This window comes from Podarcis raffonei, chromosome 8, assembly GCF_027172205.1.
Source record: "Podarcis raffonei isolate rPodRaf1 chromosome 8, rPodRaf1.pri, whole genome shotgun sequence".
In the NCBI taxonomy this organism is placed as follows: Eukaryota; Metazoa; Chordata; class Lepidosauria; order Squamata; family Lacertidae; genus Podarcis; species Podarcis raffonei.
The window spans coordinates 51,793,660-51,815,307 of NC_070609.1; the positions used below are offsets into that span (position 1 = coordinate 51,793,660).

General features: G+C 47.5%; 1 protein-coding gene across 9 annotated transcripts in view; it reads left to right on the top strand.

Annotated features, from left to right (window-relative positions):
* GSE1 (Gse1 coiled-coil protein) overlaps positions 1-21,648 on the top strand; it is a 444,053-nt gene that overhangs the window by 400,829 nt on the left and 21,576 nt on the right. For all 9 annotated transcript variants that reach the window (XM_053400057.1, XM_053400050.1, XM_053400052.1 and 6 more), the window contains 6 exons: positions 9,840-10,027; positions 11,436-11,633; positions 12,419-12,610; positions 12,718-13,028; positions 14,141-14,468; positions 20,219-20,811. In XM_053400057.1, the coding sequence (XP_053256032.1) occupies positions 9,840-10,027; positions 11,436-11,633; positions 12,419-12,610; positions 12,718-13,028; positions 14,141-14,468; positions 20,219-20,811 (1,810 nt within the window). The remainder of the gene's footprint in view (positions 1-9,839; positions 10,028-11,435; positions 11,634-12,418; positions 12,611-12,717; positions 13,029-14,140; positions 14,469-20,218; positions 20,812-21,648) is intronic.

A 21,648-nucleotide genomic window follows, 5' to 3' on the forward strand; every position in this document is an offset into this window, starting at 1 on the left:
CTCCCCATTTTCTTCCTCCCCGCCATTTCATTGCCTTTTCCCCTTTCATCCTTGCAGCTGCGTATCAAGACACTGCTGGAAATGAAGTATGGTTCAGGCAGTGCTTTTGCAGCCTACTCAGAGCCCGCTGTCCACCTTTCTTGAGCAGGTGCCGCCTTTGCCAGTTATGCCACTGGGCAATCCAGTTCTAAGGATTTAAATGGCTCCCCCCCCTTTTCTTTGATTGCTAGCTGAGGCCAGCAGCCCTCCCAATGGAGCGTAGTTTTATCTTCAGTGGCAGCAGCTGGAAGAAGCCTGACTTGGTTTTTTTTATTTATTGAATTTGTATCCTTCCTCCCCAGGGATCCCAGGACTGCCAACAGATTCACAATTTAAAAACAAAAACAATGCTAAAACATTCCCCAAAACAATTACAATTAAAAACATCTACGATTAGTTTCAGTTAAAAACGTTTTATAAAAGCAATTACAGTGAAAAGCATTCCTCCATCTGATAATCACAGGGTTGCCCAGAACAGTATCTTTCAGCCACCAAATGCCTGGGTATAATGGATAATGATGGGAACAGGCGTACTTCACTGGGGAGGGCATTCCACAATTGGGGAACCATCACTGAAAAGGCCTTGCCATGAGTAAGCACCCAGTGGCAGCACTGCAGTCAAGGGGAATCGAGGGTTCTTCAGCAGTTGTCTGACTCCTAACTCCTAACAACCAGGAAGGTCAGTGGGAGAGATGATGGGAGTAGAAGTTCAGTGACATATGGAGGGCTACAAGTTCCTCACTACTGCTCTACTAGAGCCATTAAGTCTGCAAAATATAACTGAGGAAGTCCTTCATACAACCATTATCTTAGTCAGGGCAACCAGTGTAGCCAGATTATCTAGTTAAGAACATCAGTTATATAGATTTGGGCAGAATTCAAGGCATATGAGTTTGTTTTCGCATTTATATCTCACTTTTCCTCCAAGGAGGTCAAGGTGCCAGACCCAAGGTCTCCCAGTGAGCTTCATGGCTCAGTGGGGATTTGAACCCTGATCTTCCTAGGTGTTAGTCCAGCACTGTAACTACTACACTACTTTGCCTCTCAGGTTGTGTTGTGCTGTATATTCAGATTCCAGCTTGCTCTACCTTTGAAGTCTCTCCACAAAGACACTGAAGTGGATTAAGCCAGTGCCAGAGTTGTGAGCAAGGCAACAACTTCCCCATTGTGCCAAATTGTGTGGCTCAACAGGACCTGTTTGGCCTTAAGAAAGGTGTAGGGGACCTCTGGCCCTCCTGATGTTGCTGACCTGCAACTGCCATCATCGCTGGCTATTGGCCATGCTTGCTAGGGCTCATGGGAATTTCAGTTTGGCAACATCTGGAAGACCAAAGGCTCTCTACTTCTGCCCTAAGGATTGCCACTTTTACCTTCCTGGTAAAAGAGCCCTTGCAAGGTTCACATTTTCCTGCCCATTGTTTTCATTGGGAGACCCTACCCTACCCCTCCCGCCTTGTTGTCTTTATTCAAAGGCATGTGACTGGTGCGGTTTGCTGATGCTGCTTTCTGCAAGGGGCCTGGGTTTGTTTCCTGCCTCCAATGAAATGCTTGACTAACCTGTTTATTTTATGGCTGCTATCAAAAGGCTGGTGGATTTATATTTGCTGTGCTGTTTCAGGCTCCATAGGTGTCTGTATCCTCCCGGGGTGATTAATGGCTCTGGGGGAACAAAGCAGCCAGTAAATCCTCCAAGGCAGAAGAGAAAAGCCAGACCCTCCTTCCCTTCTGCCACTCTCCTTCCTCATCACAGCCAGGCCTGCTCTAAATGGACCTGCAGCCGCAGGCACCACACGCTGGAAATTGCTCTGCCTATGCAAAACAATCCCTTTGCAAAGCAAACAAGGTCACCCTCCTTTTCCTATGTTTGCAGCAAGCCCCCTCCACTGAACACTTTTTTCTCGACAAGATGAGGTCTAGGGGTTGTGCTCCATCTTCCAAGGTTCTTGATTTTTGCCCATGTTTGTTGGTCAGTTCCTTGCCCCACCCCCACCCCTGCCCCGGTGCATCCGGATCATTGTCTCCTGGATGCGCCCTCTGGAGAAGGTCAGGGTTGGCTGGCTGGCTGGCGAAGAGGGCCGGGTGTGTGGCGCTCCAGGCGTGCGCTGCGTTCAGAGAGTGAGCAGATGTTCCTGCTCATTAAAAATTCCAATCAGCGGGCCCATCTCTTTGAATTAATTATGGCCGATGTATCTTCTGAAGAGATTATGAAAGTCTTGAGGAGCTCTCAGCTGTTTGCAGGAGTGTTTGTTGTGGTCGTATTTAGTAAATACACTTGACTGATAGAGGCAGTTCTCCCGATGGCACCTGGCGAGGAGCTGCTTAATCCTCATCTGCGGCACATGCTTCAAGGTGTCACACTCTGTGGTGATGCAAAGGCGTGTGGTCTGCCTTAGGGAGTGTAAAATGGAGCTTCCAGCTTCAGGTTCAGGGCTTGTAGAAACCCCTGTTGTGCATAAGGAAATTGAGGGGGGCAAGTGTGGCATAGCGATATGGCTAAGTGCTCCTTAGGACCCTGTAAGGCCTGTGGAGCACTACAGGGCTTTGCTTCCTTTGGATGAGAGACCGGAAGAGGCCTGCTGCCTGGCACTATTTGGTGCTACTGGGAAAGGTCTGTGGCTCAGTGGTAGAGCATCTGTTTTGCATGCAGAAAGTCCTGAGTTCAATCCCTGGTGTCTCCAGGTAGTGGTGGAAGAGACCCCTGCCTGTAACCATGCTGCCAGTCATGTTAGACAGTACTGAGCTGGATGGACTAATGATAGAACTCAGTACAAGGTAGCTTCCTACTGGACATGCATCGGCTCACTCTCTTAATGGCTGCTTGTTGCTCACTGGTCCCTGTAAGCTGAGCCTTGCATTTAACAGAAGTGTCTGAATTTTGCATTTGTAGATCTTAACGTCATGCCAAAGGCTCCAGGTAGGGCTGGGAGAGAGCTCTGCTTTAAACCTAGGAGAGCTGCTGCCAGTCAGTGTAGACAGTACTGAGCTGGATGGATCCAATGGTCTGACAGTGGATAAGGCAGATTCCTATGTTCCTGTGTTGTGGGGCTTACCAGACAGAAACACCCTCCCCTGATCCTGCATCAGGTCTGTCAAAGCTACGGTGTGGGTCTTTGCAGGCCTCCAGGCTGCTCTCAGCCCAGCTCAAAAACTCCTCTTCAAACCCTGTTCAAATTCAAAGCAGAACTCCACTGTTTCCCAGCCTCCTTCCGCTAAGCTGAGAGGTAGGGCTGGGTGATATCTGGTTTTCAACATGGTGATATATCACTGATTAAACATTGCAATATTCCGATGTATCACGATATCTGAAATAAGGCTGGAGCTATGTAGAGGTGAACATGGTGATGTCCTGGCAACTGCTACAACTTATGGGTCTAACTCTAAAACTGACAATAATTTTACTTAACATATTGTTACAACTGTTATGCATAGTACTACTGTACCAATGATAACACATTCTCTCTAAAATTAAAGCTGTAGAAGTAATTAGTAGCATAGGTATCAAAGGTCCCCCCCAAATTAATTACATTATTAAACAAGAAAAAAGTGTCACACTTTTAGATATTCAAATATAATTCACTATTGAGTCTTAGTTGAATATATACCGTATTTTTCGCTCTATAGGACGCACCTTTCCCCCTCCAAAAATGAAGGGGAAATGTGTGTGCGTCCTATGGAGTGAATGCAGGCTTCAGGGAGCTATCCGCAAGCCTTCAGAGCGCAATGGGAGTTCCCGCCAGGCTCCAAAGGCTTGCGGATAGCTGCCTGCAGCCTGAAGCCCGGGGAGCGCAGTGCCAACTCCCCGGGCTTCAGGCAGCTATCCGCAAGCCTTCGGGCTCCAAAGGCTCGCGGATAGCAGCCTGTTCTGGGGGCTTGGGTCGGGGGAAGCTCGGGCTTCCCCCGCCCCAGCCCCGTGGCTGGGGGGAGGAAATAATTTTTCCCCTTTATTTCCCCCCCTAAAAACTAGGTGCACCCTATGGTCCGGTGCGCCCTATGGAGCGAAAAATACAGTACATCGCAAAACACCAGTTACTTGATTGTTTGTTACTTTTCTTTTCTAAACCAGGCCAAACCAGAAAGAATGGATACAATTTTACAGAACAAAAATTATTAAATGTAATTTATATTTTTTGCAAGGAAAACTTGCATTTTGGCATTCTCTGGCAATAGAGATGCCCTTTGTATTTGAAGAAAATGCCAGCCTTGCTGAACACACTTTCAAATGGCACACTTGTTCCTGGGATAGCCAGAAACCTCTTTGCACGCACCTTCAACATTGGGAAGGATGTTTCATGTGCCTTCCACCACATCAGAGAGCATTCATCAATGTCCACTCTTGGCATAGCCATATAGGAGAAAATGGGCATCATAAGGAGGTGGAGGAAGAGGTTCAAACAGCAGAGCAGGGTGGTTGTTGTTTTCTTTTACTCTGAAGCAACTTGCAAGCCAACAAGCATCTCAAGAATGTATTTCCCTCTTCCTTGTGATTGGGGAGGGGAGAGCTGAAGACTTGCAGAGTTAACATGGGACTGGCAGCGTCCTATGGGCTGCTTCTGCCCCAAAAGAAAGGCACACACAACAAACACTGGGTGTTTCCTCCCCTTTTATTCTGAAGCAACTTGCAAGAAAAGTCTTTTCTCCATATTGTACTTGATGTGATGCCTTGTCTGCAAGCCTGGCATTCTGTCCACTATCCCGCCTTATTCTGTTCTCGTTCATCACTGACTGACTATTTAAAAGGAGTGAGAAAGAAGGGCAATAATTGGGGAAAGGGAGGGTGGGTCTGCAGATTATGACTCCTTTTGACATCCATGAACTTCTTTTGTCTTGTTTTTCTGCCTGGGCACCCATCCAGGGTGTTGCTGAGCAGAACCTGCCTCCCCACAGCTCCATCAAAACCATTAGGAGGTTTTTATCCTTTTAAAGGGGCCAGGGAGAGCTTTCAAGGGCCGCTTGGCTCTCTGCCAAGCAGAGTACACATTAAATGGACCCAATTGACTTTTGGGTTCAGCAAAAGCTCCCAGTGCCGATATTTTAATATTTCGCATTGCCAGTGTGTGGCCTGGCTTAAGGTCAGCGTACAGCCGCCTGGCCTTAAAAGGGGCAGGTTCTCAGGAGGGGAAATGGTTTGCCAAATGTGTTTCCTTCTGAATGTTAAGCACAAAGGATCCCATCCACTGAGTCCTGTCTGCTAAAGAGGCCCTTTAGGTGGCTAATACTTTATTCTGTACTGCCTGGGATGGCAACAAGGAGCAAGTGAACCCGAATTTCCTTCTTCCTGTGAACATGCCACTTGCTTTCAGCTGTTGGACATTTTCATCATTGCTTGTCTTACAGGATCTTGTTGACCAGGAAGAGAAGCTTGAACTCCAAGTGGGATTTTGTAACAGAGAAGGAACATACAGGCATCAAGGCTAGAGACAGCTGAGTCTGGATTTGGCCCTGGCATCTTCAAAGGAAGGGCCATAGCTCAGTGGTCCCAGGTTCTATCCCTGGCATTTTCAAATAGGACTCAGATAGGAGCCTGGCAGGTTTTTGTTTTTGTTTAGTATGCAGTTAGACAAAAAATGAGGAATTGGAAGAAGATAAGTGCAGTTCAAAATCCAGTAAGGGGAGGGGGAATTAGACAAGTTAGGCATGTGTTAAGCAGTTAAGCAGTTAAATGACAGGCAATATCAGACAGCATATAAATAAATTAAGGGTAGAATATGCAGTTTCTATAACTGAAACAAACTGCCCAAACCATATTAAAGCATCTTCGAGGAATACTTTCCTCCTCACCTTCATCTTCAGGCAGGTAACACTGCATGCCCTTAAGTACTGTCTCTCACTCTCTATCTGCATCTCTGAGTTTAGTATCTGAATGAAGCTAGGTTCATAAGTGAATTGTTTTTGTTGTATAGTAGATAACAACTACTGACCCCTATGGAGAAACCACCACTGATGCGGGGTGGAAGGAAGGAGCAAAGCACACTTAATGTTTGTTTCGCTTTCCCCTTTTTTTACTGTGGAGTATCAGTCAGCGAATTTGTGTCATTGCATAATCTGTTTTTAAAAAACAGTAACCCTGGAACTCTGCCTAAAATCCTGGAGAGCCACTGTCAATCACTGTAGACAGTGCTGAGCTCGATGAACCAAGTATTGTAAGGCAGCTTCTTGTGTTCCCTATACTGCTCTTACCAAAGCTTTGCAGTAGAACATCTGCTTTGCGTGCATAAAATCCAAGGTTTAATGTGTGGCATCTCCAGGTAGAACTAGGGGAGACCTCAGTATTGCTTACACTGACTGACAGCAACTCTCCAGGACTTCAAGACTCTGAATGTCCTCAGTTCTGCCTCAAGATGCTGAAGATTGAACCTGGAGAGCAACGGCCCTTCCCCAGCAAACTGCTCTACTTCCCCAATCTGTGGTTAGCTGAGGTCTGGGGGGAGTTGTAGTCCAAAACATCTGCAAGGTGCCAGGTTGAGGAACCTTCTGGTCTCCTTGGCCAACACTTCATTTTTGTTCTCCACCCAGTCGCTGGTGATTGCCCAGGGAGCGTCTGGTCTGCCTTGAGCCTGAATTTTCTGGGAGTAGGGACCGCCATGACAGTCCCAAACCAGATGCTGTTTTTCTCTCTTCCCCTCTTTTCTTTCTCCTTGGTGTTGCCAGCATAGCTGCGATAGCAAAAGGCTAGCAGCTGCCTGCACAGCTGATGCCAGGGCTGGCCACTTCAGGGAACGACTGGTCACAGACCAGCCTGCTCTGCCCTAGTGGCAGTGCCAGATCCCACATGCCCTCTGTTACTCTTTGTACACGCATCACTGTTGCCAGGCTATCCAGCATGGCATGTGCAGCAGCTGCCACCCTGGCTGATGCCAGACTCACTCCAGGAATGGCTGGCCTGGCGTAAAGTCTCTCTTTCAGGGGAGAAGACAGGGGGAGAAACTGCAGCTGATCCAAATAGAGGGCAGCCGCTCTCAGTATTGAACTTGCATCTCTGCGCATTGCAGAGTCTGGCCCCTAAATAGCACCCATCAGGAGAGCCCTGCTGGCCCAGACTTGGGCCCCAGTCTCCTGCTTCCAGCAGTGATCATTCCATTGCCTCTGCATGCAGAGTGTAAAGGCCAGAGCCTTCCCTCATTGTCTGTTCCCCACTTACCGGCATATTGCCTCTAAACATGGAAACTTGTAAGGGCATATCTAGTCCATGGAGCAGAAGCCATAGAGTCCCTGACATCAACATAGAGCAGACTGGAAGGTAGTCAGGATTAGTCCCATTTTTTTTTTTCAGATAACGTGGAATAAAGAGAAGAGCAGTAATAGAAATGAAATGACAGTTTTGCACACATTTTGGCAACATTTCTGAATTCAAACTCCAAACATTTTGCAATGTTCACATTTTGAAATGCGACTTCAGCTACATTCAGATAGCACTTCATTCCATTTTCCTGATGTTTCATTACCTGATAATTTCCACGTTTTATGCGATCTTTCACACAATGTAATTCTAGAAAATGAGTGGAATCTAGTGGAAGTTTAGTGCTCATTTCCATGTTATTTGCTTCCGGGGTGTGGGGGTGGGGAGGTTGCAAGCCTGCTAACCTGGAAAATCAAGGGAGTTTTGTGTTGCAATTTCACATGATGAATTTTGGGATGATATTCTGGCATACAGTTCTTTTCTGTCATTTAAGATTTAGCACATACTGATCAAAAAGCCACAGTTTGGAATTCAGCAGCTCAGGCTCATATTAGAATCCAGCATAGAAATGCCAGCATTATCAAAAGGAAACTACCATATTTTACTCAAATGTAATACTCACCTTTTTCAGCCAAATTACGTTTCAAGGTTCTGAAAACTGAGGTGCACATTAGATTCACTTGCACATTAGACTCAAGTAAATACGGTAATACAGTAACTCTGCACCTGAGTATAGTTTTAGAGTGATTATTTTGAAAAACATAGATATTGTGTTATACCCAATGTTCTTCTCTGAATAGAGCCACTGAGATCAATAAACATGGCTAACTTAGCTGCATTCATTTTGGTGGGTGTACTTTGATTAGAACTTAATTGGATACAACCCTCTGCCCAGGACTTGTAGGGCAAGTAAAACTTCCAAATTCTACGCTTTCTAAAACTTATGGATCAAATGCAGTCCATAGTTGTGAAAGTTGTAGAAAACTCCCCGTTTTACAAACGAATTCAAGACCATCTCCACAGCAGATGTTACAACCGTGCTCTGGAGCACTTGCAAAGCAATTTTTGGCTGCCTCCATCTGGGGCTATGAAAATGAAGAGGGCCCAACCTTCCAAGCACACATCCTTGGCTTTCTTGCTGTCAAATGGGACTTGCCTCCAAATTAATGGATTTAGGAGCATAATGTTCTATTGTCAGAGACATTATGCCTCTGGGTGCCAGTCGCTGGGAGTCGCAAGTGGGCAGAGTGCTGTTGCACTCATGTGCAGCTTGTGGGCTTACCAGAGACATCTGGTTGGCCACTGTGAGAACACTATGCTGGACAAGATGAGCCACTGGCCTGATCCAGCAGAGCTCTTCTGCTGTTCTTATGTTATGGTTGATAATAATGGGTACACTGTCATTTCATGGTGTAAGTCCATTTTTACACATGGAACTCCTTGCTTCTATGCTTCTCTAACCCGAATCTAAAGCCTGCATTGTCAACAATACTCCATTACATGGAAAAGGCCTCCCCTCCCTGCTCCCATCTGTTATGATAAATAGCAAGAGAGAGGTTCATAGGAAGCTGCTTCATACCTAGTCAAGACCACTGATCCATCTAGCTCAGTATTGCTCCCACTGATTTGCAGAGGCTCTCCAAGGGACATCCTGGAGATGACAAAGACTCACTCACCACTCTACCACTGAGCTAAAGCCTTTTCCGTAATCACTTCTTAGTTCAAATTTGTACCATATTCTGTGTTACAGTGTGTTAACAATTGACATCCATCCCATTCATAAGAATACAGGAAGCTGCCTTCTGATGAGTTAAGCCATTGTTCTAACTAAGTCAGTATTGTCTACCAGCAGCGGCTCTTCAGGGTTTCCAGGCAGGCGTCTTTTCTAACAATACCTGGAGATGCTGGGGATTGGATTGAAGACCTTCTGCATACAAATCAGATTCTATACAAATGAACTACAGTCCTGCCCACCCCAGGGCATACAAAGACATGCAAACACACTTGACAGCACAATCCTATGCATGCTTCATGAAAGTTGAGTCCCATTGTATTCAACTAACCTTTAATATTTGCACTTTCCAATTGTTTTTAATCAGAGTTGAGATCCCACTTGGACCACAGTCTGCTTGTGTGATCTCAGACCAGCTGCTGTTTCTCAGCATTGGTCCTCAGTCCGTCAAATTGGAATGATGGCAGGGATGGGATGAGGATCAGCCTCATAAAGTGCTTTGCAGATAAAATAAGACGTCTGTGCATTTTGGGTTTGCAGCAGCACTTCTGTCAATCACACCAGGACTCCTGTCCGCCACATGTGCCTTGCAGGAACACGGCTGCTCCTCACATGAGACCTGAAAACAGAAGTGCAGTCTTCATTAATTAATGGGAATCTGATGAGTGGGGGATTTGTCACCATCCAGGCATTGCTGGACCTATGATCCCTGACTACCGGCTGCATTGACTGGAGTCCAAAAACATCTAAAGATGTTCCACAGAACCTCCCCAGATGTTTCTTTGGTGGTGCTGACCTTTGGGTCTGTGCTGTTTGCATCCCATCCATTCCCCCTACCCAGGGTGGACTACAGGTGTGTAATTGATCATATTTTCCTTTTTCTCCACATAGCAAGAAGCCGGGTCACGAAGCAGCGGTGGAAACAGCAGCAGCAACAGGGACCGCCTGATGACTGAGGCCCCGTTACCCCAGGAGAAAGCCAGTGGCCCAACAGTCCCTTCTCACTTGCTGGGGACACCTTATTCCTTTGGGATCCCTCCAAACTCCATCGTCCAGGACTCTCGTTTCCCACCTCTCAAGTAAGCGGCTGCTGGCTAGGGCTGATGGGAATGGTAGTCCAAAACCTCTGGAGGGCACCAGGTTGGCCAAGGCTGCACTAGAAGGACAGACCCTTCTTCTCCAAAGTGACAGTGTCTTGGGAACCAGGCTTGGGTTGCCTCTAGAGGTCTTCCTGACTGCAGTATTTGCAAAAGTCCTTTTTCAGCAACAACAGCTATCATGAGCCCATGAAGATGTCTTGGTAGTGCTGGTCAGGGGAGAAAAGGGTCAGGAGTGCAAAATTAGATCCTGGGGAGGGACCAAGCAATCATGGGAGATGCTGGGGAGGGTCTGAGCACCCTGAGCACTCCCATGTCAGGGGAGAGTCCCCTCTCAGTGACATCAGATGCCCCAACCACCGTGGTACAGCTGCTTGACTCGGGCACCACCTCCTGTCAGTGAAGCACTCCCCACCCAGGGTGTGCCAGCTCCACCTCTCTTGCCAAGGATCTGTTAATGGCTGCAGCGATGTGAACAGACCCAGCCTGCTCAGCCTTGTGGGCCAGGGAGGCAACTGTGTGAATGACTGTGCCTGTCCTGCTCCTCAAAAGGGGAGTTCAGCCATGTGTTCTAGAGTTCTGCTATGACTTCTGAACTGTATATCTTGTAACCTGATCTATGTTGGGGCTCTGTAGTGAGTTCTGGAATAAAGCCTTTAACAATAATTGAGCTGAGAGTCCAAGAACTGAGTCTACAAGTGGGAACCAGGACACTAGCATAGCATTGTGTGTACATGTAAGTCTCTGATAGCTGGTTAGAGCATGGTGCTGATAACACCAAGGTTGCAGGCTCGATCCCCATATGGGACAGCTGCATTGCAGGGGGTTGGATTAGATACTCAGGGTCCCTCCCAACTCGATGATTCTATGTAATGGGGGGGGGAGAGACAGTCCTGCTTGAGACGGATAGCCACGCTACTTGTCCCTCCCATTTCCAAAAATGGAATCTGGCCAGAAACAACCTGCAAAGGAATATGATTCACAAAGTGAGGAAGTGCTATGTGTGTCAGGTATGTACATGATTGGATGTGTGTGTCCCACCTCCACCCCGAAACAACTGCTTTAAAATGAGAATGCAGCAGCTTTGACTGCTCAGCCTCCTAAACAGATCTTGTTCTGAAGGCAAAATGGAGAGCACTCTAGTGAACACGTGAGCACTTTAATGCTAAGCAGGGAGCTTGAAAAGTGTGGTCCCTGCCAGTGTGGCTCCTTTTCCCATATGGAGTCCACTGTTTCCCTCCTCTTTTGCCTTCGTCAGTGGGCGCCAGGCACTGATGTGTGGCTGGGGAGACTAGATGCCCTGACCAAAGGTCTCCAGGCCCCAATGGAAGCACAGGCTCAGGAGAGACAACGTCCTCCACTTCTTTCCCTCTTTCCTTCCACTCTGCAGCCTCCCACGGCCTGTCCACCATGTGGTGCCTCCCAGCGCAGTCACAGAAGACTACCTGCGGAGCTTCCGGCCCTACCATACAGCTGAAGAGCTTCGCATGTCCTCCCTGCCTCCCATTACTCTGGATCCAGCCACAGCTGCTGCTTACTACCACCCCAGTTACCTGGCTCACCATCCTTTTCCTCACCCAGCCTTCAGGTAAGGGCCAAAGATGACGCAAGCAAAGGGCTTTTGCCGGCCCCACTCTTCGCCTCGTGGGCAAGGCAGGATTTGATTGAGCAGTTTGGGCAGTTACCCAGGCGTGTTCTTTGGAGCCAACCGCTAATAGGTCTTAACAGGTCTTGCCCACAATGGAGGGCTCTCTGAGGACTTGAGCACAGCTGTAATAAAGCACAACAGGCCATCACTTAAAGCAGCAGCAGGAGTCCAGATGCTGTGCCACTAATTTGTTCTTTGAATGGGGTCCTGTTGAGTGGTTTCTGCCTCCGCCCAGCTTCTGTTATGCCCTGGTCAGCAAGACACGCTGTGCCCATGGAGAACTGAGATCAAGCAATGGGCTTGGAACACAAATGCCTTTTGAGAGAGCGGGCGGGGAACCTGAGAAGCTGTCTCCAGCTTTTCTTTGGTGGCTTGCACGTTTGCCATGTTTTTTGAGGCTGCAGATTCAAAAGTGCAGCAGTTGTGTGGGAATGTGTATGGATACAGTCTGCGTAAGGGCCTTACCCACTCCTGGAGAGGCCACTCTTCAGATGCCTCCATCTCTTGAAGTTAGGGGGTTGATGGCTAAAGACTTGGTCTGCTATGTGGGGAAGCCCCAGCTCTAAGATGCGCTTGCAAGACCCTTGTGCTTGATCGCCTCCTTTTATAAGTTTGGGGCAAAACGTGAAACTGGTTTTATTTTACTAGAGTCACCAAATGCATCTCTCTCGTAAACGCAAAGAAAGCTACGAGACTTTTTAGGCTAACCGCACCTCTCTTTTCAGGATGGATGATTCGTACTGCCTCTCAGCTCTACGCTCACCTTTCTATCCAATTCCAACTCCTGGTTCACTCCCACCGCTTCATCCATCAGCCATGCACCTCCACCTGTCTGGAGTGAGGTACCCCACCGAGTTGTCTCATTCGTCTCTCTCTGCCCTTCAGTCCGAACGCATATCCAGCCTGACTGCAGAGAGGTATGGAACCATTCCGTGGCTGTTAGAAGATCTCAGCTCCTTTGGGGACAAAATGAAGGGTCCACCCATTAGCCCTTCCTCCTATGCCTTTCTCTTGTTTTTTGCAGGCTGCAGATGGATGAGGAGCTGCGGCAGCGGGAGCGAGAGAAGGAGCGAGAACGGGAAGCTGATCGCGAGCGCGAGAGGGAACGGGAGCGAGAACGGGAGCGGGAGAAGGAGCTGGAACGGGAGCGGGAAAAAGAGAGAGAACGGGAACGGGAGCTGGAGAGGCAGCGAGAAAGAGCCCGGGAGAAAGAGCAGAGCATTGTCAAAGCCATGGAAGGCCCCTTCTTACCAGTGTCAGAGTTGCACGGACTGAGGAGTCACCCACCAGAAGAGCGTGTCAAACCATCTGAGCAGCTAACGCCAAACCGAGCAGGTGACCCTGAAATAGCCACTGAAGCAGCTTTTGTTTGGGAATTTGCTGGGGGTGGGCAGGGGAAGCAGCCCATTTGCCATGGGCATTACATAGCCAGCAAACACCTGAGACTCAGCCCCTGGGCATGGGGCTTGAAGCAAACATCACCTGATTTGATTATCTGTGGGCTTTGGATCTCACTGAGGTGCTGTTTCAGGTGGTTTTGTGATCGCCGCTGTAACAGCACTCATGGGATACACAGTCTGCAGTAAGTTTCCCTGCAGGATCTATCTAATGTCCTGTTGTTTTCATTGCATACACTACTTTATTAATTGTTGCACAGCTCTAGTAGCTTTGTTTGTGCTGAACAGGTTTCCCGTTCAGGTGCAGAATCTGATTTGTGCTGCAGAATTTGACTATAAGAGAATGGAGGCAGGGTTTAAGTCCTTCCTCACCCCTAAGATCTGTGCAGAAACCTGTAATTTGTTACTGTTTTCTGGTAAAGCATTTCAGATGAGCTGACGGGTTTCCTGTAGTTATTCTGTCTTGTGCAGAACTCTGGCCGTCATCCATAGCTGTATATGTGAGCTATTGGCCAACGAATGACTATGGCCTTCTCTCCTCCACTGCTGCAGAACATTGCATTAGGTGAACTGTATCAGCATAAATGTATTCAGGTTACCTGAGCCAAAAATTGGAACAAAGAATGTAGCTTTTTTGTCTGCATAGCCTTGTTCAACACTGGATGAACATCTTCAGGGGTCCTAGGCAAATTCTTTTGGCCAAGGGAGACCCTTCCTATAGCATATATATATATATATATCTCAACCTCCATTAACATAGGCCTGGGCCATGTCTACAACTGTGAATTCACCTGGATCTGCTGGATGTAGCTCACGTGTCCTGCCTCTTTCTGTACTGTGGGCCCTGGCATGATGCAGTGGCCTGTTGGGACACTGAGGTGCTGCTGACCTGCCACACTGTTCTTCCCTGACTAAGATCATTTGTCCCACCACATTTGTGGGCCACCATAGGCACAAATGCTACATACCCCAAGTATCCTGCTGCCACCTCAGACAGCATTCCGAGGCTAAGGGGACCCTATTTGCATCCTGACTTTTTTCCCCTTACAGAGAAGCCCAAGGACTCTTCTGCTATCCAGACCCCCAAGCCAGTCCAGCATCCTTTGCACTCGTCGTCTGCCTCGCACCACCCCGTGCCCAGCCTCATTTCCAACCACAGCATCTTCCCCCTGCCCGGCAGCAGCACAGCCACAGCGCTCCTCATCCAGCGCACCAATGAGGAAGAGAAGTGGCTGGCGCGGCAGCGGCGGCTACGGCAGGAGAAAGAAGACCGCCAGTCCCAAGTGTCGGAGTTCCGGCAGCAAGTTCTGGAGCAACATTTGGATATTGGGCGCCCGCCCGGCCAGATGGAGGCCGAGCATCGGCCAGAGAACCCCAGGTAAGGCTTTGCTTCTTGAGTGGCCTCTCTGCTAGTGGAGGCCTCTTGGATCCTACTGGCTGGCTACTCTCTGTTCGCATCTGGCTTGCGGGGCAGAGGAGATCTGAAAGCACCCAAATCTTTCTCAGGAGCGGCAGCCCACCTGGAAGGGGTTGGTGTCTCAGAAGGGTAAGCAAAGATCCAGAGCCTTCATCTGGCTCCACTATGTTTGGATTTCAACAGGCAGGAGCTAATGCCATCTGACAGCTGCTTGGAAGCTTTTGCAGAATGAGCCTGGTGGCCTCCATCCAACCGACTGTGACCAGGTGTCACTAAGGCAGTTGTCACTAATTGCTGCCATCGCTGGCAGATGGAGGGAGCAGGGAGCTGAGTCTTGGAGGCCTCTAGATCTGAATGGGCTGCAGCGTCGCTGGCACTGCTGCTTCTTGGCCCTCCCAATGTACGACCCAGGAGGGGGGTGGGAGAGTCCAAGGTTGGCTTTGAGAGCCTCATTCGCCTGCTTGGCCAAGAGCAAAATGATTGCTCTTGAACAAGGCAGGAGTCCCTCCGGCCACACGGCTGGTGCATGTTTTTGACTGTGGACCAGGAGCCCACACTCCAGCCAAGGCAACAACTTGCTTCCTGCCAGATCAGCTTCAGAGTCCCTCCGTCTCAGTCCTGGGCATGGTGTGATGAGTAGCAAATTCCAAGTGGGAATTGGGGAGCAAAAGCACAGCTGTGTGAAGAGAGAAAGTGTCTCTGTCGCTACTGCTGCCGGCTCCCTCTTGCCTCTGGGTGGATTGATATCTCCCTTCTCGCTCTATTGCCAAGCGCTTACTTAAGCATCACTGACTCGACTCATCCCTTTGGCTCTGCTGCTGGATCCCATTGTTGGTTTCGGGTATCAAGGGGATTAGAGGAGCTAATCAGGTATAAGAAGGAGTAAATTGCTGGTCTGCACTTCAGTGTCAAATTCTCATTTCATCATCCTCTTCTGCAATGGTTCAGCAGAGCTACACACAGAGCAAGGTCACCTCTAATGCGTACAGTGAGAAGGGCCTTGGGCTGTTTGCTTCAAAAGCCACAATCCAGGGGCTGCTAATCCGCTGCGCCTGGATAATGGCAATGGGTGCCATGGAAGCTACAGCCATAGGCAAGTTGTTGTTACAGGGCCATTGTTGATCAACAGAAAGAGACGTTGTCTCATTCTTTCTGGTTAACTAGAGAGAGTCTGCACCACTCCCAATTTGATATTTTTAAGGATGTGTTTTTAGGACGGGTTTTTAAGAGTAAGAATCTATTGGCTTTTGTTTTTTATAAATTGTTTTTCTTAAAAAAAACTTGTTGCTCTAGTGAATTATATTGTGCTTGTATATTATGTGCCACTTTGAGTGCTACTTTGACAGCAGAAATGCCATATGGGAGGGGATTTTATCCAATGCTAATCCTACTCAAAGTAGACTCATTGTCATTAATGGGAAGACTAATTTAGACCCATTAATTTCAGTGGGTCTATTCTGAGTAAAACTTACGCTAGTTTGATACAACCCTGTGTGTGCATACAGAAAAACACATTTATTTAAAAGCACTTACATAGTAATTCCTGTTTCAAAAATATCCAAGCAGTGTATAATCTAATAAAACGCTGAAATGTTAAAACAAAAGCACAAACTAAAACCAGTAAAATAGCAATATAAAAAGACATAAAAGCATACAAAAGCAAAACAGAAATTCAGAAAATTCAAACACTTAAAACAACCTTTTGGGTCAGATAAAGCCTGGGCAAAAAGGTAAGTCTTCAGGAGACATCTGCAGCAACAGACTGCTGCTGCTTCACATATGGCAAAGGAAAGAGTATCATCCATGCACGCACACAAACACACACACACATACACACACACATCCAGGAGCTTAGTTGTGGATAGTAACACCAGCATCCTTCTCCAGATTCCCCAACCTAAAATTGTGTCCTTTGCAAACACTGATGCCCAAGACTTCTCTGGCTCCTCAGCAGTCAGATTACAGATTGAGGCAGCACTCTGAACTTGATGCTCCGCTGCATGGGGCCCTGGTGCTCTGGAGTGGAAAACTGTTAAATGCACAGCTTCAGCACATGCAATATTTATCCTTCTAACAGTTTTAGCCCTTTTACTAGTTACTTAAGAAGGATTTCATGGTGTCATTCCCTTTCTGCCACTAGAGCGTAAGGCTTTTTTGTGGCATCTTTGCACATTCTGAACTTCAGAGCTTGTGTGAATGTGTAAGTAACTAAGAGCAGAGTTATTGGTCTGGGTAGTGACAGAAGGACACACGTAGTGCCCTTGTCATAATCATCATCAGTTTATTTGCATTTCTGTTTTCCATAGTAAACTATGTTCAAAGCAATGTGATCCCAATAAAACAATGCATAAAATACATGCAGGTCCTAGTTTACAAACACAATGCATTCCTTGGAAATTATTTGTTAGACGAGTGTTTGCGTAACCTGTCAACAATTTCCATTCACATAACAAGTTGATTCTTTCCATTGATTCGTATGGGGGAAATTCTAATGCGTCCTCAGTCACAGGATTTGTCATGCACACCTGTATAGTGAGGTTTAGGTACTAATTCCTTGTGTTCAGATAAGTGAACATAGCGAGTGTTTGTAAAGTGGGACTTGTGTGTAATGCTTCAAGATAATTCACTAGCTATTTATAGGATATATCAGCAAAAGTTAAAAAGTAATATAAACAACATATCAGTAGGCTGGAATAAACCTTATTAATATACAGCAATATTACAGCTGTAATATTACAACAATATTAAGTGATAATAATGATTCAAACTAATATTTCATATTAAAGCATAACAATAGGAAAGTAAAATCTCAAAGCAGCAAAACTAGTATATCTTTTCCAGAGTCAATGTTCTTCCCAGCAAGAGCCCTTGAACAAGATCCCTGCCCTCCAGGCTAGGCAAGGCCACCATAGAGAAGCTGGGAGCTGGGTCTTGACAGAATTTGTATACATATCACCCCATCCTCAGCAACTGGGTAGGGAAGGGGAAGAAGTTGCAAGGAGGTTCGTGCACTGAGCTGGGGCTGGACTAGATGGACTGCAGGGTGACTTCCAGCTCTCAAATCCTTTTATCCTTCGAGTAGCATGATAGCTGTATCAAACTTGAATGTTCAGAAGTTAGCAGCAGTTGCCAGGGAACAACCACAAGAGAAGGTTGTTGCCACTGTGTCCAGCTTGTGGGCTTCCCGGAGGCATCTGGTTGGTCACTGTGGGAAGCAGGATGTTGGACCAGATAGACTTTTGATCTAATCCAACACATCTGTCCTTGTGTTAGCAGGTGACAGCGAAAAGAGCCCGGGGCCATTATGCTTAATGATCACTGGGTATCTGAGCATTTCAGAGTCAAGGTTCACTTTCCAATGTTTCAACCACATTCCCCAGTGCAACTGCAATCGTAACGGATGCTTGCTAGCTGTGGGGATGGCAATGAATTGTTCATCTTTTCCAGCAACAGAATGTTGGGTTTGGATACTGGGATAAATATAATCACAACAAAATCAGTAGATTATGCTTAAAAACACACATTTTATTGCCATTATGTGACCCACATTGTCTCACTGTTTGTAGCAGACGTCCTAAAGTTTGCAACCCCCAACTTTTGAGTCTCAAGTACACGGCAGCTGAGTTTTTGGATACCCAGCTGAGCTATTCAGGAGAAAATTGGCTCAGTTAACCAAAAAGGTTTTAGGATGCATCAGACCAATCAAATGTCATCGGCTGAGAAACGTCTCTCCACAAATCAAACCCAGGGGGAAAGTAAGGGTATGCATGTATGAAGCGAGATGAGCACTGCACCCCATAGTCCCCTTTGACTGGGCTTAACTGTCCAGGGGTCATTTACCTTTACCTTTTACCTGCATGTGACAGGAGGCACTGATTTTAACTTCTATGGTACGCCCCCCCAAGCCCTACAGCATCTGGCAGTGCTGACAATATTCCCATTAACCAAAAGTCGTGTAACTTTAATCCATGCACTTCTTTGTAGATCTAATACATTTTGGGGGAACCGTATCCTCTCCCTTCTTAATTGAGCACATATTTACAGATGTAATTTCCAAATCCTACTCAGCAATACAGGCAACTGATAACAATGGCTGGTGCCCACTGGGACTAGCAAGGCAGAGAGACCAGAGCCAGTGATGGGCAGAGCCAACTAACTCTAGTTTTGTCCCTATCGTCTTCCTTCCTGATGAGTTCTACAAGGAGCATCACTGAAACTAAGGAGGAGGAAGCTGACAGGCAGGCCAGGGCTGGTTGGGGGCAGAGGTTGGTGGAGCACTGCCCTGCTCAGCCTAACGGAACAGCCTCCACTGCTGAGTAAGTGGCCTTGACGAAGTCATTGCCCATTGATGAAGTCTTGGATTCTCAGTGAGGGTGGCAGATCAGTTAGAATAACAAAGAATAATGAGAAATGAGCGCAGATGCGTTGACAAGGTGTTTGTGTGCGTGTGCATTTTTGTGTTTCCTCTTACCTAGTTTCTGCTGCAGCTAGTCCAGAAACCACTAGGTGTCACCCCAGTCCCAGCCTCCCACAGATACAGATGTGTATGCACGTACATATTTCCAGCCAAACTGCCCTCCAGTGATAGCTTTATATAAGAAATCTGATGCTCCAGGTTGGCCCTTCTGCTTTTGCAGCTCACTGCACAGGCCTTGTTCAGTTATAACAGAGGGTGGACTGTTATGTGGAAACTGGGCTGTGTAATATCTCAGAATGACATACTGCAAGCAGGCACAAGACAACTCTTCCTGTCAGTCTGTCAGTCACTTTATTTACAAACTACTCTCCTGCACACATTATACTCAGCAGTTCATAACAAAGCACTGACAAAACTACAAACACAAAAATAAATGCAAATTAACTGCCATAGGAATTAGCAGTAGATTCAGTGTCCATCACTCACATTAGAGAGGGTTCCATGAAGAACAGCTGTCATTTTTCTGACCACAGATCCTTCTGCTGCATACCAAGATGACACTTGGGCCAAATCCGCCCCATGCATCTAAAGCCCTCTTAGAGCACAATCACAGCTTCTCCCAAAGAATCCTGGGAACTGTAGTTTACTAAGGGTGCTGAGAGTTGTTAAAGTAAAGGTAAAGGGACCCCTGACCATTAGGTCCAGTTGTGACCGACTCTGGGGTTGCGCGCTCATCTCGCTCTATAGGCCGAGGGAGCCGGCGTATGTCCGCAGTTTCCAGGTCATGTGGCCAGCATGACTAAGCCGCTTCTGGCAAACCAGAGCAGCACATGGAAACACCGTTTACCTTCCCGCCAGAGCAGTACCTATTTATCTACTTGCATTTTGACGTGCTTTCGAACTGCTAGGTTGGCAGGAGCAGGGACCGAACAATGGGAGCTCACCCCGTCGCAGGAATTTGAACCGCTGACCTTCTGATCGGCAAGTCCTAGGCTCTGTGGTTTAACCCACAGCGCCACCCGCGTCCCTATTGTGAGACTGGTTTAACAATCAATACCAGGGAGTTCTGGGGATTGTAGCTCTGTGAGAGGAAGAGGGAATCTCCTAACAACTTTTCCCATCAATGAACTGCAGCTCCCAGGATTCCTTGGGGCAGAGTCATGACTGCTAAAGTGGCAAAGTAATGCTCTAAATGTACGGTGCAGATATGGCCTTAGTCACAGTGAAAAGCACTTATTTGTAGAACTTACCTTGTATGCTTTGCTAATTAATTGTACCTCTATTATTTTTGCAGATCAGGACCAAACCGCCCTGAACCAAGTAGTCGAGACCAACCGCAGCATTTTGGAGGCCCCCCTCCGCTTATCTCTCCTAAGCCTCAGCACCATCCTGTCCCCACTTCCCTCTGGAACCCTGTCTCCTTGATGGACACTTCTGAGGCACGAAGGATACAGGAAAGCCACCCTCTCCCAAGCCACAGCACCCAGTATGAGTCCAGTCGGCAAGCCATCCCCCTTGTGAAGGTTGAGCGGGTGTACTGTCCAGAGAAACTCGAGGAAGGGGCTAGGAAAAGAGAAGCCTTGGAGAAGTTCCAGCCTCCTCGGGACCCTGGCGGGGCAGAGCATAGTGGCTTTTCCCATGGGCCCTTCTTAGCAGAACTGGAAAAGTCCACACAGACCATATTGAACCAGCAGAGGGCCTCCCTCTCACAGGGTGGGCAGTTGGTTGACATGAGCTTGAACGCCAAGCCAGCCTCACCCTATCGGCATCCATTACCCAGAAGCCATGACCCTATGTATGTTTACGACGAGTTCTTGCAACAGCACCGGAAGCTGGTCAGCAAGCTGGACCTGGAGGAGAAAAGGCGGAGAGAAGCCCAGGAGAAAGGTCAGTGCACAGACCCTTTGTGGAAGGGTCTACAATACATCCAGCACTCCGGAATGCCTCCCCTCCAGGTCTTGTTCCTGGAAAAGGGAAGGCTGCACAGGGTTTTTAAATGACTTCAGTTTTGGAAGTAGAAGTCTCAGTCATCCTCAGGAAAATAGGAAACACAGGAAGCTGCCTTATATTGAGTTGGACCCTTGGTCCATCTAGTCCAGTGTTATATATGTACTAACTGGCAGCAGTTCTGCAGGTTTTCAGGCAGGGACTCATTCCAGCTTTACCTGGAGCTGGTGCCAGGGATTGAATTGGGGACCTTCTGCATACAAGATAGTTGCTGTACCACTCAGCTAAGGGCCATCTTCTGCAGCTTTCTTACAGAGAGCACTAAATATATTACGTAACTGCAGAAAAGGAAAGGGAGGTGCTTAGAATGGTCAAGAGGCCACACAGCCCTCGTGGGCTCTCAGGTGAAGGAAGTCTCGGCCAAAGAGTCCCTACAGCAGAGCTGTATGGTTTGGTTAGTACCAAGGAACTTGTGTGAAAAAGAAAAAGGTGTCCCTCCTTCAGATTCGATGTTTTTCCTTGTGCCAGGCTAGGGGCGGGGGGCATGGAGAGAAGCTCACAGCCAGTGTGTGCTTTGGTAGTAGGGACCCTGCTAGCCTCCAGGTGCCATCCTTTGTCGCCAGGTGTGGACTTGGTAGGGGCACTTTTTTTAAAAAAACAACACACTTTTATGTTGTTATTTTAAAAAGCAGCACAGCACTGCAAACTTTGGTTGCTCAAGGCTTTTTTAGTAGGCATACAGAAATTCCTAAAAGTGGATTCAGGAACACATTTTCC